The 16,516-nt window shown below is 35.9% G+C and overlaps 1 protein-coding gene across 1 annotated transcript; it reads right to left on the bottom strand.

Moving 5' to 3' along the window:
- Window positions 1-2,613: 2,613 nt before the first annotated feature.
- LOC112514298 (ras-related protein Rab7) lies at window positions 2,614-15,861 on the bottom strand. Its single transcript, XM_025120669.1, has 7 exons — window positions 15,530-15,861; window positions 15,420-15,446; window positions 14,167-14,266; window positions 13,917-14,063; window positions 12,199-12,279; window positions 11,979-12,124; window positions 2,614-3,017 (listed from the first exon to the last, which is right to left on the bottom strand). Exons 1-7 carry the CDS (start codon window positions 15,580-15,582, stop codon window positions 2,954-2,956), a joined length of 618 nt encoding a protein of 205 aa, XP_024976437.1. The 5' UTR covers window positions 15,583-15,861; the 3' UTR covers window positions 2,614-2,953.
- Between the last annotated feature and the right edge of the window lie 655 nt (window positions 15,862-16,516).

The raw sequence follows: 16,516 nt of genomic DNA, 5'->3' as shown, positions 1-16,516 counted from the left end.
TTTCTGCAATTTATTTTCTCTCTTTACGTTTTCAAGTACATTATATTTTCAGTGTTTTCCAATTCCTATAAATTTGTTACTTCCTTTGCAAATTACATTTCTTGTCATTCAATTTCTTCAGTTTACATTATATATTTCCATTCAATCACTTTACATTTCATTCTTTATATCTTTCATGTAAATAAACCAATCAATAATGAGCTAATCGGCTTAACTTGGGGTATAAGGCAAAGTTAAAGACCGACACCAATGTGTAAGCAGTTGGTGCTTCCATCATACCATTTTCCTCAAGCTATTCATTCATGTTAATAGTGTTTCATTGAATATTAATTGACGATTAATTGTATGTATGAAAATGTGTTTGCTTTCAAAGCTATAACAAACATGAAAACTGTGTAGATATGGGAAGGCTAAAGAAAACTATAGTACTTGACAAGTGATGTAATCATACGGTGTAGGATGGTAATATTGTGTTGTGTTAAGCTTCACAATTTGTGGCATAAATGAAGTTGTACCAATAGCAACGGATCTATATGAACTCTTGGGAAACTGCCTAACTCGATAGTTGAAAACTATGGCAGTCCTATAGCACCATTTTTTGGTAGTACAGAACTCTTTAGTGGTGTTATAGCATCTTTCTGTAGGATCATTTGTTTTTGTTTTAACAAAGCTTTGAACCATTTGCTTCTTCTTTTACTACTGATTTATTTAGTTCATAACTCACATATGAAACAATCTCCTCGAATTCACCATCTCCGATCCCGTTGGGAAATATGATCACATTTCTATCCTCATCGTCAACGAAGAATTGATGATTTTTCCCCGTTTATGTGATATTCCATAATGGTTCATGTTTAAATGGTGAGTAGCAAACTGATGAATCAAAAATAGAATTTAGGGTTGTTTGTTTACCTCTTAATAGTTCCATTAAGAGACAAACCTCTGAATCGTTAAGAGGTGAATCTTGTTTGGTAAAAAATAAAAAAGTTTGCGTCATAATGGTTCTAAAATCCTCTGAATGATTTTGTATCCTGAATCTCCCTTAACCATTAAGAGCCCTAATTTCATTGTACACAATTACCAAAAAATTATATTACATTTTTCACTATATCATGAGAGCTTCTTAATCATTCTGCACCAAACCATCCAGTAATCGCCAAACAACCCGTCTTCTGTATGATTCCAGGGGACACGACTTTGTTTGTCAAAAACATTTTGTGGGTAAAATTCGCACGAAGAAGAAGAAACAAAAGCTTTGAGGGATTCTTGGTTACCATCTTTTCTTTGTTTTGCAGGTATGAATAATAATATCCATAGTTTGCTTAATTTTGTGCTCTTTCCACTATGGATTAGTAAGAGTTCTCCAACCTTGGTCGTTTTGGGTTTTGTTGGTATCTTCATTTATGAGGGGTGTTCAAGTGTTCTATGTGCATATATGGAGAAGGGTTGTGGTGTTATGGTCATTTTTATGGTCAAACTTTGATTGGGAAATTGGTGCAGGCTTTCTGGTTTGAAACAAGATCGTAGAAAAAGAAACTTTGACTTGCGCGCGACTTTTGCCGCGACTTAAGTTGTGTGGCAAGTCGCGCCAGGCATTATTTTGCCAATTTTTACATTTTTCATTTGGGTTGTTTTGGGGTTTTTCGATGTTTTGTTTAGGTTTCCTAGTGTGTCATAAGAGTTGTTTTAATTGCATACATTGTGATCCATGCTTATATGATTTAGATTCTTGTGTTCGGTATCCGATTTCGTTATCGATCACGAGTTTAACGGATAATCGTGATCCAGGTGAGTTTTTCTTGCAAAGCTTTTAATTGAAATTGAAATTAATCGTGTTATGAAATGATTGTAGATACGATAAAGTGTGTTATTGGTTACAAAAATATGAGAATGTGATAAAGTGCATTGTTCTTGTGAAAATTACAAATGTGGTGTTTGGGTCGGTTTGACCGCGTGTTCGTACAATGTGGTGTATATACTGGTGAGGTGTATGAGACGGAGTGATGTATGCATAGATGAGATGTATGTGATGGTGTAGCGTGGTGTATATAACGGAGCGGTGTATACGACAAAGGTGTTGAGCCAGTTGGGCCAATGACGATTAACGGAGATGTTAATCGGTTTTAACGAGCTTATATGTAATTAGATGTTCATATTTGAAAACTATTATGGTTTAACAATTTTGAAAGTTTAATTCTAAATATTTATGCGATATTGTTCTAAGAGGGATTTCCTTGCTAGATCTTATAGTCCAACCCTTATTTTGTTTTTAAAAATGTGCATTTCAAGACAGTCACATCCGGAATGTGAAAAAGGGAAAGGAAATATGTGACTTTTGGGATAAGATGTTCACATGAATATAATTTTTTTTGGAGATCTGAGCTTTGATTCTCTATTTTGGAGATGCTCTTATAAAATGAACGAATAAACCACTTTCTGATCCATTAAGCCACTTTTGAACATGCATGTCTTACCAAATAAGCCATATGTATACAACCCATGAAGCCGTTACCGAACAACCCCTAAAATTCGTCCAAAACAAAAAAAGCTTAGCGTGGACAGCAGACACATGCAGTTCCCACCACTTACTCAAAAATTAAACAAAGACAATACACAACTTAAGGGCTGAATAAATCATTCAGCTCTTCAATTTCCAAACCAACTCAAAATGCATATAATTTTCCATGGAAACAGCAACAGTAGCTTACAGTTGATGAAAACATCCCAAAAATTCAATAGAACCTTCACAAGAAATTCAACACTCCGATTAAGTTTGATACACAAAAACCATGCACGTTCCGACAAGGGGAAAAACCGCTATCACTTAACAACGATAGAAAAAACACAAGAATTGTCCTACCAATCGTGAGAGCCACCTTACGTATAAAAATGCCAAGGGTGGCAACACACCAACAAACGAGTATGAGATGAATCCTTTCATTCTTTCGTATGATTAACATGCACAACCACCTCGTTGCTCTGTTTCTTGTACAGCCTCAGGGACTCCCTGGAAATATCTGTTCCACATCCGAAAAGATTTAAGTTATTTATCATGATATTATACATCATCTCATCTTGATTTTGCGTCCATAGCAAACAAAACCAAACAAAGCCGGTATATGTATATTCCACATAGAGGTAGGGTCTGGGGAGGGTAGGATGTAGGCAAACCTTTTCCCCACCCCAAGTGACTGTTTCCGTGTAGACCCTCGGCTTGCAAAACAAACAAATAACAGAGAACAAACTGGTTTTGCGTCCATAGCACCATCAGCCAATTTGTTTTTTAAACACGCACTACTTGTGATGTCCCAAACACAAAAGCAACAAGTTGGCAAAATTACTTCTAAATAAACTGCTATGACCAGAAATTATTGTTGGCCCGCTATCATGAGCTACAGAATTGAAAGATATACAGCAAGATGTTATAATCTCCCCGACCTAAATTCCTAGGATTCTCATCATGCAAGAACGGTAACCCACGATCATACAAACCCTAGGGGGCGTTTGCTTGGCAGAATGTTTTTGGATGGAATGCTCAAGAAAATTGGAATCTCATGGAATTGGAATTGAATCTATAAAGAATTTAATCATGTGTTTGGTTTGCAAGAATTAGAATGAATCTGTCAAATGCGTTGTAATATGTCTGTTTGGTTCACAGGGACGTAGCTTCAGAATTGGAATGAAAAAAATGATAACCGACCAAAATACCCTTTTTATGGTTTTTTGGCGTGATGATGGGTGGTAGGTGGTGGTAGTGGTCAGCAGCAGCAGCAGCAGTGTTGGTGGTGGTAGACAGTGGTGGTGGCAGATGGAGGTGGTGGTAAGGTAGAGCTAGTCTTTTTATTCTCGATGGAATTAAATACCTCGGTCAGATAACCGGGTTCCATTATATGATTTTAGGTAATTATTGGTATGTGATTATTTGGTTAAAAAGATTATTTGTTTATTAAAATCCATGATACATATATGTGTATATGTATATTTGTCTGTGAAAAGGGGTGGGGAGTTTTAAATAATAAACCCACCGCCTGTTCTGGAAAGTATTTAAGGTGGAAAACTTTTCAGAAGGCATTTAGTTGCCATTTTTGGAAAGAAAAGTGAGGAGAGAAATTTGTGTGGAGAAAAACTGTGAAGTGACTTTGTGATCATATTTTTGGATCTTTTGCTGTGTGAATTTGCTAAGAACATGAACTGATTCCTTGCATATAAGGTGAGTTTTATAAAAGGTTTTGAATCTGAATATGATGCTTTTGATAGTATATATTGTTCTACATGATAATAGTTAAGATCAGAACTGTTGTATGTATATATCATATTATTCAAATACATGGTCCGATGAGGACTCTTATCGGACATTGTGTTGTCCGATGAAGGATTCTTATCGCACATATGTTGTCCGATGAGGACACTTATCATTTTTTTTAGTGTTGTCCGATAAGGACCTTCATCGGACAAAGCTTTGTCCAGACCTTTATCGGATAGGGCATTAACCGGATTGAATGTTTATTGTTTAAATGTTGTCCGATGAGGGTGATTCAAAGTCTTGTCCGGATTGGGTGTTCATCGCCCAAGTGTTGTCCGGTAAGGGTGTTTTAACGCCCAAGTGTTGTCCGGATTGGGAATTTCATTGCCCAAGTGTTGACCGACGAGGATAGTTATTGGTCATAGTGTTGACCGTTGACGATGTTTATCGGTCTTAGTATTGACCAATGAGAATGCTTATTGGTCATAGTGTTGACCGATGAGGATGTTATCGGCCATAGTGTGGACCGATGAGGGCAGTTCAACGCCCACGTGCTGTCCGATGAAGGGCAGTCATCGGTTAAGTGTTGTCCGATAAGGGTTGTTATCACCCATTATGTCTCTTTCAAAAAACTATTGAAAAAGGTAAACTGTTTTTGAAAGTTGTTTTCAGATGACATTGGAACTAGGTTTAGAACTACGAAAGTTCTTGATATAAAGTTCCTGTGAGGAAACTATTTTAATGCCATTCTTGGCTAGATTATCAGATTTTGATTACATTTTATGAGAAAATAAGAGTGACATATCAAGGAGAGGCGTATCATGGCATAAGGATGACATATCAAGGAGTGGTGTACCTTAGGATAAGGGTGGCAATTGTGAGATCTGTGTTACATTTATAACTCTTGTTGTCACATCCATAAGATGCGATAATTCAAGGTTAACATTTCTTTGTGATATGAAGACTTGGAATTAATGCTCTTATTAAGATGATAACAATGATGTTATTGAGAAAGGGGAAAATGGCTTATAGTCAGAGGCATTAATTGCCCGTGTTTCGAATAAACAAATGTTTTTGTGATATCGGATATTACATTTTAATTGTTCAAATGAGTAAAGATTTGATAAAGAACCCAGAGGGTCCTTGGTTATTATCAAAACCCAATTTCTTTTGAAAACAGTTCCTATTTTAAAAGCTTTAGTTAGTAACCAAGAACTCTGGTTGAACGTATTTCTTTGTATAGTTGAGATTATAAGCTCTAATCTTTATGAGTCATAAGAGCTTTGGGAATTTCGTGTCAATTGATTATGAGAGCCTGAGTGGTTGTATTTCTTATGTGGTAAGTAATGATTTAATAACTCGCGTTATGTTTGTGACATTTGAGTTATATTTTACAAAAGTTGTTGGATGTTTGTGAAATTTCAAATATGATTTCATAACAGGTTTTGGTGATTCACCCTGTAATTGTAAATAAAGGGGATTTCTCACTAGACCTCAAGGTCTAACCCTCATTTTGTATTTTAAAAATGTGCATTGCAAGTCAGGCCTTGCCAAGGGATAAGGGGACGGGGAAAATGTGAATTTTCTTGTTATGCTTATTTGATATATGAAGATCAGTATATTATCAGATGGACTTTTGGAATACTGGTTTCTATACCAGTTATGTACAAGAATGTTATTTTTGGAATTTTTTGGTAAATTCTGTAATATAGCTTCTTGTACTATTGGGACCGAAGATGTCTATTTGTATTTCCTGATGTATGAAATACATGATTATATGCAAATGTGGAATGTGGGGTGTTACACTTGGGTACATGGAAGGAATGAAGGATTCCTTGATTTATGGATTTCAAGTCTATTTGATACATTTTGTCCCATCTTTGTGATTTTGTCACAAAAAGAGGCCTCTTTTGTGCCAGTCAATCCTAGATTTGGTCCGGTCCCGGTCCGAATGTCACGCCAAACATGGATCAGTAAGTTTTTCTCCTGTATCATGTCGTGCCAAACATGGAACAGCGAGGTCTTGTCCAGTCCTATGTACCAAAGGTAGCCTAAGTGAACCAAATGGTTGAATGGAATTTGGCCGAATGATTTCACCATTCTACTTCTATTAAGTTCCAACCAACCAAACCACAAAGGTTGTGGCATAGTGGTTGAGATCCTGGGGGATGTGGTGGAATATCCCATCTTCCTAGGGTTCGAATCCAGGCATACATAACAATTTAGCCACCGAGTTTATCAGAGATGATTTTTTCAGGACACAATTTTCCGGGATTAGTCCAGTCTATTCCTAGAACACCCTTCCAAAAAAAATCCAACGAACCAAACGCCACCTAGGAGATATTTGAGTTTAGCCCTTAACCCAGAGAGAAATCTACATTATATGAGGGTGGCATGGAAAACGTTCGATTATAGTTCAAGTAAAATTATAGCCGCAGTAAAAAATCAGAAATCATAATAGGTTAAAGTAGTTTTTTGAGTAAATATACAACAATTATCGGAGTCACCATCGGACTCATCAATTATATTTTTAGGAGAGCTGTCATCACAAAAAATAGTGAATTTACCACACCATTATTCACTGAAAGTAAAAAGGGCTGATGTTTATGGTAAAATTTGCAGGTTGTCATGCATTTGTCCAAACTAGTACTACATTTTTGTGTAAATCAGATCCCAAGTTTCAAAGTGATACAGAACCTACAGGTAACTTTTGATTTCAATGTTTACATTATAACGATATTGAGATTAAAATAGCGTTGATACTAGACTAGTAAAACATATGGGAACTCCTACGAGTCTATTTTTATATTTTCACCTTTGAAAGCAAATGCTAGTGATTAATTCAATTACACGACCACAAATGGATGCCAAATACATGTAGCAGCAGAGTGAGCTGCAAAATGGTTTGGTATCATCACTGTTCTAAACCGATATCCACAGATTGTAGATGTATTTCATAACAAAATGATCATAGAATGATAGAAAGCAATTGTAGAGAAATTGTAATAATCCTAATTCACATTTATACATAAACTTATCGCAAATTGTAGATGATGAAGTTAAATAAGCTCGTGATATGCAAATGCCCCAGCCACCAAGATAACAGTGTAGGTCATACCAAAAGCATATGAGCCGCATGCTTTCCTCCTACTAGGCAATCCATCCTCTCTACCAACCAGGCAACAAGACATCCTCGTACAGGTAGATGTCATCATGCTCGTTTTCATATGTTCCTCCAGCGATTTCCTTCTTACCACCCCTAATTTCCAATTCCCTTTTCTCAATTCTATTTTGCTGGATCTTCTTAGTGTTTTGAAGAAAACTCTAAGGATAGTTTAATCCTAGCAATTAAATGCACTCTTGGATGGTTTAAAAAGTGTTATAATTTAAGCCATTCTTTCATGTGTTTACTGTCACAAAGTTCGACCATATGGCAAAACAGTTGGGATGTTGAAAACTGCCCCTAAAGTTTTCGCCTAAAATCTAAGGGATCTGGGTTCATCAAAATTTTTTTTGAAACAATTGACCTAAAATCTAAGGGACCTGGGTTCATCAAAAAAATAATTTGAAACAATAATATAAAAAACCGATGAACACCAGACTAATTTGGGGAATATAGAACTATATAGACATCAACTAAATGTTTCCAATATGGTTTCTAGTTTTCGAGAGGCCAGATTCACTCCCAAGGCTCTCGCCCAAAACATACTTGACAAACTGATCGATACCCTTCTAACCGCCCGCTCCCTTTATTTATACTACCTAAAGCATGTACCCCTGTACCATAGTCTAATATGTTTGACTTATTTACTAAAATACCCTAGGCATAACTATACCCGCCCCAAACTTCCACCTTGTCCTCAAGGTGGAAAAAAATAAAATTGGACTTGATTCCAATGATTGACATCAATGACTGATGTTGGTGGTGCCGTGGTGGTAACAGTCCTCGCAACAACGGTGGTGGTAGCGGTGGCAGCAGCAACGGTGGTGACAGTTTCCAATGGCCACCGGCCAACCATTCTCCCCCTTATGCCGTTAAAAATACAGAGTTTGGTGAGAAGAAAAAATTTGTATCAAGTTCACTAGCCTTGAGGTGAAACTCCTTGGAATTGACACCATAAGTGTGAAGGATTCAGGTGATACTGTATTGAGTGTGCACTAAAGCTATAGAATTTGAGGTGTAATTCCTACGAACGTTGATATGTGGCAATACTCTTGTGTTCCTGCCACATCTAATGGAAACGGGTCCCCCATCATCAAAAGATGCTGTGTATAAACTGACAGGTTAACCATTTTGGGAGATTATATTGTAACACCTTCGAATTCAGAACCTTCGTTTGTGGGTCATTTGAACACTTTGGCACGTAAAATATCATGTCTATGTACCATTAATGACCATATATTGACACTTAAAGTTTGACAAAAAATTCAAAGTTTTGAGCATTGGCAGAATCCCACGCAGCTAGTCATGCGATCAAGGTCGCGGCTGTAACTCACTGGATTCCGGAGCATTTTGGGACGGGCGATTAGCCACGTGACTATGGTCGCGGGCTAGGTCACGGCCACCGTGCAGATCGATATTTGACTTTTTTCCAAGGGTTTCTCATTTACTCCTCACCTACTTTCCTTCTCCTCCGAATTTCTTCTCTTCCCTCTCATTTATTTCGATTTGAGGAGCATTAAAGGAGGTTATTCACCATCATTGAAGGTTTGGTTCATCATCTAAGGTAGAGATTCAAGGCTAGGATCAAAGATTCAAGCTCTTACCTTCAATCTCCAAGTGTTTTCTTGATTTTCTAGGTTTTCACCAAAACTTAGTATTGTGAGTTCATCCTACACTTTTATAAAACCATATACATGTTAAAATGTTGTATTTTTGTTCCTTAAAGCTTTTATTTCAAGTATTTCACATTTGGTTGATTTTGGACCAACTAGGTCAAATTTGAGATTTTTGGGGCTTTATGCTTTTGGTAAAATAAGTGTGAGGAATGATTTTATATACATGGGAGATAATTATTTTAAAGTTTGACGAGTTTTGGAAACCAAATTTATGAAATATCATATCTTGGATTTTGTTGCTAAAATGGGGAGTTGATGATTGTTGGATAAATGTCTATGTTTTGGATATGGTTTTGCATATCTAGAAGAATTATATATATTAGACTATAATGCAATGGATCCATATGTATGGGGTGATACTCCCTAATTGTAACTTGAAATAGGCATTGGGCCTACATAGGCAATATGGTGTGGGCTCTTGTAGTCGGGCATCAGTCATTGACCAATATAATGTAATTTCTAAGTGAACGAGCTAAAATTGGATTTTAGAGATCTCAAGGTATAGACTTAGTGTAGTTGAACTTGGTGACTCCACAAGCAATAGACTTGGACTAGTTGAGCTTGTTAACTCATTAAACTATAGACCTGGAGTGGTTGATCTTAATGATTGTTAATCCGTAAGTGATGCTTATATAACATCGATATGTGGCTTACTTTTGTGTTTCGTCACAGTCAATGGTAAATCGGGTCTCTCCCGTCATCGTAAGATGCTTTATGCCCTTCCAAGGGTGAATTTGATTTAAATGGATGAATGACTTGATTAAAGCTATGTTTTCAGTTTTAATATCTTATAGCTTTATTCTATAACTGTTTCGACTCACTAGGCATTAAGCCTAACACTTTTTCTTAAAATGGCATGTATACTAGGGGCTCTTAGCGGTGGGGCTCCTAATGCTTGAGTTGAGTGATGATCGCTTTTGAGTTATCGTCATTTGGAGGACACTTGTGGAGTTACTATTGGTAGTATTCTTTTGAAGATTGTAGCGACACCCGGTTGTAATCCAAATCTAGAATTGGTTTAGATTAGTAGATTGTTAGCTACTGTCCATTCTTTAATGTAATAAACTATCTCTCCCTATTTCCCCTTTGTTGGGTGATTATATTTGATATAGTTTTTAACCCATCTTATTTTAGCGGTATATCCCTTCGAGCAATTGTTACCAATGTCAGGTAAAATCATTTGTATTCATATTGATATATATATTGGTTTATCGCTTCAATTTAATTGTCTGAAATCACTAGGCTAAAGCCCAACACTTTTTTAAATGACATGTATGTCCGGTCCACTAGTGGCGGATCTAGAGCGGTTCGAGGACGTTGGTGTAGTTTAGAAGCATCGAGGGAAAACGTCATTTTCGGGGACACCTTGAGAGAGTCAAGGTTGAACATTTGAGGATTAGTAACACCCGGTTGTAATCGAGTTCAATCTAGAATTTGATTAGTAGGTTGTTCACTTCAATCCTATTGTTGTTGATAATTTTTGTCCGTACTTTCCCTTTTATGGGTTTTAAGCCGCTTATTTACTTATTGATCCTTGAAGGTTCTTGCTAGTCGTATTTTTAAAAAATTAAGGGTGTTACAAACTAAGGGTAGAATTGGAAAGTTAACACTTTTGAAAGTGGATACCTATTTTTAGACAAACTAAAATATAAATGCGGACACTTATTTTTAGATGGAGGGAGTAATATTTTATCCTGAATGTTTCCCCAAAAGAAAACATTACAATTCGTGTGAAACATCTCATAAGGGAAACGTTTTTGCAACTCTTCTAGGACGGAGTAACAAATGTATGTTGATCGCTTTCTAAGACATGAAACACCCATAAACATTACTTTGTAGTTAAAGACATCTATATTGTTACATATATAACGGTGCATGGTGAAATAACTTTGACAAATGATTAGGGTTGAGTGAAACTTTAGAATATCAGACATGTTATGACTTATGAGTAATACAGCTCGACAAAAAACATGCAGTGCACTCTATATGCAAAATTGAAGATGGGCATGATGGAGGTGCAGGGCCCCTGTAAGGCTCCACAATGTACTATTTTTGTTGCTTCCATATGTTTTTGTATTCATTTGCTATTTGAAGATGTTATAAATCACACTAGCAGATGCTTGGTGCAGTTTTCACATTCAACAAGTATATAATTACCAAGTAGCGCAACTACATCAGTGGCAAGGAAGAGAACAACTACGTGTGCAATTACTAAAATCTTTCAACCTAGAAGTCATCTTGTCGAGGACAAGTTGGTTAGAAGATCAGCTCTTCACCCTAGATTTTACTTGTTTTACAAACCATTTACAACTATAAACTTGGCTGAATAAAATCATTAGAAACTTTGCCTCTAACACACATAACTCCATGTCAACGACATAAGCAGAACAGGTTAAACACGTTCTGTCAATTTATTTAACCAGGTAAAAACTAGTTCTTAAGACTAAGTTATTAATCAAACAGGAACGCCACAACCCCACATTGTTCCCAGCTCAATACCAACAGACCCACCCCCCTGGCCTGCTCCTTTTTCATATTTTTTTCCAATTAATGTATGCTACGGTTTCAATAATTTAGCATGTCTCCCCATTTTACAAGGTTGATATCAAAAGGTGTCATTCTGAGTTGTAACTTTCTCTCATATTCCTTTTTCATAGTTTCCACTAACTGTAAATCACAGCTTCTAGTTCTAACACTTCCATTAAAAAAACCCAAGCACTTTATAAGCCATAAAGCGCAATGTTCCCAACCTACACAATTAAAGAATCAACCAGACTAGTCTTGACCAATATGATAGCCTTAAATTTATTAACATATGCATCACCAAATCTGACAAAAAGACAAATCGAAACAAGCAGCAACTTGTAAATATGTATTGCTTTTTATGTGCACTTACATATCCTGTTCATGCTCGTTTGCCATTGCAGTTCTGGCAATAGAGAGGAATGAAGCATCCACATTATGGTCTTCCTTTGCAGATGTCTCAAAGTAAGGTATATTCCCTTTTGCAGCACACCATTCCCTTGCCTTCTTCTCAGAAACCTAAATCAGATACTTTCAGTAAATTGCAAGAAGCAACAAAAGTTGAAAACAGAATGAGCATACCGAGACCTTACCACTCGGCTATTTCCACCATCTATATCAATTTTGTTGCCAAGCAATATGAAAGGAAAAGTACTGGGGTCTGATGGATTTGCCTGAAAACACTACAAAGAATTAGTATCCAGTGAATGTTTTCAGCACAAGCCACTCTTAGCTTCCATCAGAGTTGATCAAACGCATTTGCTACATATTTCACATCTGTAACCTCAAAAAAGTAGCTTGACTCTCATTCAAGAAAAACCTACTAATCTTTGACATCCATTAACGGGATCTCTGCCTCTCCCTTCACCAAGAAAACTACTTGATAAAGTATTGTTCAGTGCTTTTAGGATGTAAGCACTAAGCTGGAAAGCCATTTGAGGGTGTAATGGGTGGCAAAGTGGAAGTTCGATAAAATTTCTGTCATTTTTGTTTTCCATGTCAATAGTAAATAAATCAGAAAAAAAGAGAAAAATCAGGATAAAAAATGAGGATTGTCCAAGTTTCTTGTTCCATAAGGTTATGGGTTAAAAGGTGAAAGCCCATTGAATTTCTTTGTCATTCTCTCATCTTAAAAAAAGATAGAATGGAGCTGGTGGTAGGTTTGACTTTCACTTGTCATTTCCCAATCTAATCAAGTGAACACAAAATATCAGCCTCCTTATTGAGCTATGGCACCAATTTCCTCTAGTATGAACATGATTCTTTTCCTTGGTTTAAATTAACATAAAATTTGTAGAATTCATTCTTCCACAATCCAATGGTCAAAATTTCTGCATTTACAACACAAGCAAGAGAGTTCTCAAGAACAGAAACAGTTAACTACTAAGTTTGATTAGCTTTGATGAAATGAACTGCAAAGGAGATACATATTCAAATATATAATTTTCCTACAAGTAAGGTGCTTAACAAACATTTGGCACACATAAGCCAGCCTTGTCGTTCTAGAAACACACATTGTCCACTATAAGATAGAGGCTTMTTGATCAATAATCAGGAATATAGAAAAAGGGGCTAAAAAACATGAAGCAGCTCCATCTAAGAACTTTTAATTGAGATCTGAAATCATTTATTTGGTACCTCCAAAGGAGCAGGAACTGCCATTTGCGCCTCAACGCATTTCGGGGAGAGAATTTGATTTGGTTAGACAATAATTTCAGTTTTGTAACAAAACTGAAAACTACCATTTAAAGTTCTTAGTTTTATGTACCCATCAGTGGTATATAGGAAAAAGACTGAAACATCTAAACACTTAACATGCTGATGTTGTCATAGCTCATAGTAAAATTCCTTTTTATGAACACAAATTTTTTTGAAGAGTAACACCACCGAATTCCAAAATATCATATGTTGTCAAATCCCAAATTAATGGGTTGAATTTCAAACTTAACATGTTGACATTGTATAGTAGTTTCAAGCTTAATGTCTTGTCATGGACCAATTGTAAGTCAACTCAAACCCAATGGACCCAACTGGCAAGAGGTTGGAGACAATAGTTAACAAGAAAAGTTAACCAATTGCAATGTGGTTTTCTTGACATATAGACTTCAAACATCAAGTATAACACGTTCATATTGTAGTACACTTGATGACTCAGCAACAAAACAGCATAGCCCACAAAGGACCATGAAGAAGAGCAGGATAATGTTGAATGCAATATACAAACTCATAGTTCCTGTTAAACGGTTATCACCTAAGCAAGGTTCATGGAAAAAAAACCGATACTAATACTAATACAAAATCACATACATACCTGCTTGAGAAATTCCTCATGCCAGGTATCAAGCGTGTCGAAAGATCGCATCACATTTACATCATACACTAGAACACAGCAATCTGCTCCACGATAAAATGCAACACCAAGACTTTGAAACCTCTCCTGTCCAGCAGTGTCCCATATCTTGCAAATGAAATTTTATGACCAGTCAACAAAATCATGTCTATAATCAACAAGAATCACATACTGGATAAATATCAATTATTTACACAGGAACCAAACTCACTTGTAAAGTTACAAGCCTGTCATCTATCTGCAGTTCTTTGGTGACAAAATCTGCTCCAATTGTAGCTTTATATTGCTGACTGAATTTCTTATGTACATATCTTAAAAGCAGTTAAAAAAATAACAATAACCAATAGATGTACGTGTACAATATTATTGTCCAGCAATTTCCAATACCTGCTCATCAAGGGTAATCAAATAACAGAAGGAAGAAGGAAATAAAACAGATTGCCAAGTATTTGAGGTTCCACCCAACAGGTTATGGAGTCCAAGAACTTGAAGAAGACTTAGGCAAACCGTATCCTTGGGTTGTAGGAGAGCAACAGTTCAGCACTGTCATTCCTATTTGTTAAAACTTATAAGCACTGTCATTCCACAAAAGGAGAAATGTTGGTCAAATCTACTTGTTTTCAAGTTTAAACTCATAACACTTTTGTTACAAATTGAATAAAGTCATTTTTCAAATTCCACTATTTGTTATGAAGTTTAAAGCTCAGTCTAGTTGCTGCCATAGTAGACCCTTTTATCTAGAAGTAACATAACTTGGATTGGAGGGTGCAACTACTAACTTATACAATATTTTAATTGGTTCTTTGGTACCACTCTAATTTTCTATAGTAACGAACTTGGCATCCAAGAATCTTTGGCAACCCTAGTCGATGCTCAATAATCCACATTCAAAGCTAACAGGCAACAGAAAAAATGTACTCCCACCATTTCATAAAACTTGAGTTGATTTGACAGAATACATGATGCATAAAGTTGTTATGAGTTTTAATTAATGTCTAAAACATCCTCTAATAATAACAACTATGACAATCTTCCAACCAAAATCAATGGCATTAAGAAGTTGTAAAAATACAATGAACAAATAAGTATCTATAACCTGTAAATTTGCCCCAAAAAGAGGCATCATTGGAATTTTAGCATAACAAGTCACCATAAAAATTCTTCCAACTTTCATGGGAACGAGACGTCCCCACCTCTTTGAGCCCTACCTTCTAAAACTACATTTTAATAAAGCAAGATATTCCGTTCAACAAATAAAGAACGAAATTGAAAATAAAATAAGAAAGGAAAAGTAACTCGGCACCAATTCCATCACAAGTTTAAAAAAATCCACATACACATACAGATTCAGAACTTCAACTACATAAGCAGATTCAGATACTCAACTGTATACACAAATTGAAAAAGTAACAGAAACCAAACGATGCAGTAGAGACATATAGAACACAAAAATGACTAGGATACTGATTCATCAATGACGTCTTACCAACCCTGAAAGCACATCACATAAAAAATCAAAGTCAAAATCATCAAAACAAAAACGAGCTTCAAATCGAACCCTAAATCATACATACCCACTGTCGCCAAGAACGATGACTTTGAGCAAAGTTCTTCTACGCAAAGACATCGCGAAACACCTGTACCAAACAAGATTTCAAACCTAGAGAGATGGGTGAGAGAGAGAGATTGAGAAACAACAGTGCGGAAGAAAAGGGGCGCCAATTCCGATCTGTGTCTCTACAAGATTTTTATGAAAATGGTGATATAATTGAGGTCGGCCAGCGAATAATGTACAACTCATGATGAAAAATGTACAAGTTGTTATAGCGTAAGCTATCTTCGTTGTTCTTGAAAAGTATTCGGGCCGGGACCAACTGACGGACCAGCAAAACACCACCAGTTCATCCCCATTGTGTGTTAGGATTCGCCTGGCTCCATACATTTCTTTGAAGCAAGTTACATTTTTGTTTCTGAATTGTAGTCTTATTTTTAAAAGATTACATTTTTAATAATTGTGGATGTTATTCTATTTCACTTTTATTACAACATCTTCGATTATTTAAAATGGAAAAAATAGAGAATATGAGTCAATATTTTGCTTTAACACCTTTTCTAAAATGCAGAAAAATATTTTCTCTAAATACGGACAACACTCTAAAAATGATTAAAAGACGAGACCATCGACATAAAACTTTGGAAATAAATATTGTTAAAAAGATAAATAATATTTCAATAGATAATGAATTATTTAAAATGAGGAATCTGTTGAAGATGAATGTAATTCTTTTTATAGATCTTAATTTTTGGTTCTATGTTTTAAAGAAACTAGTGTTTGACATTGCAATAATTTTTTTTAAAAATTATTGAAATTAGTTAAATGAGTCGATGATCACATTTAGGGGGTGTTTGGGATTGCTTATAAAAACAACTTATTGACTTATTCTGGTGTGACACCGGTAATAAGCACTTTAGAGTGTTTGGATAAACAGTTTATGTCGGTGTCAAACCGGTAATAAGAAGTTTTTGAAGAAGTTAAATCAATCTAACTTATAATAAGTTGA

The sequence above is a fragment of the Cynara cardunculus genome, assembly GCF_001531365.2.
Source record: "Cynara cardunculus var. scolymus isolate 2C chromosome LG 6, CcrdV1, whole genome shotgun sequence".
NCBI lineage: Eukaryota > Viridiplantae > Streptophyta > Magnoliopsida > Asterales > Asteraceae > Cynara > Cynara cardunculus.
Note: the sequence above shows the minus strand (reverse complement) of the source record. Positions and strands in the feature narration are given on the sequence as shown.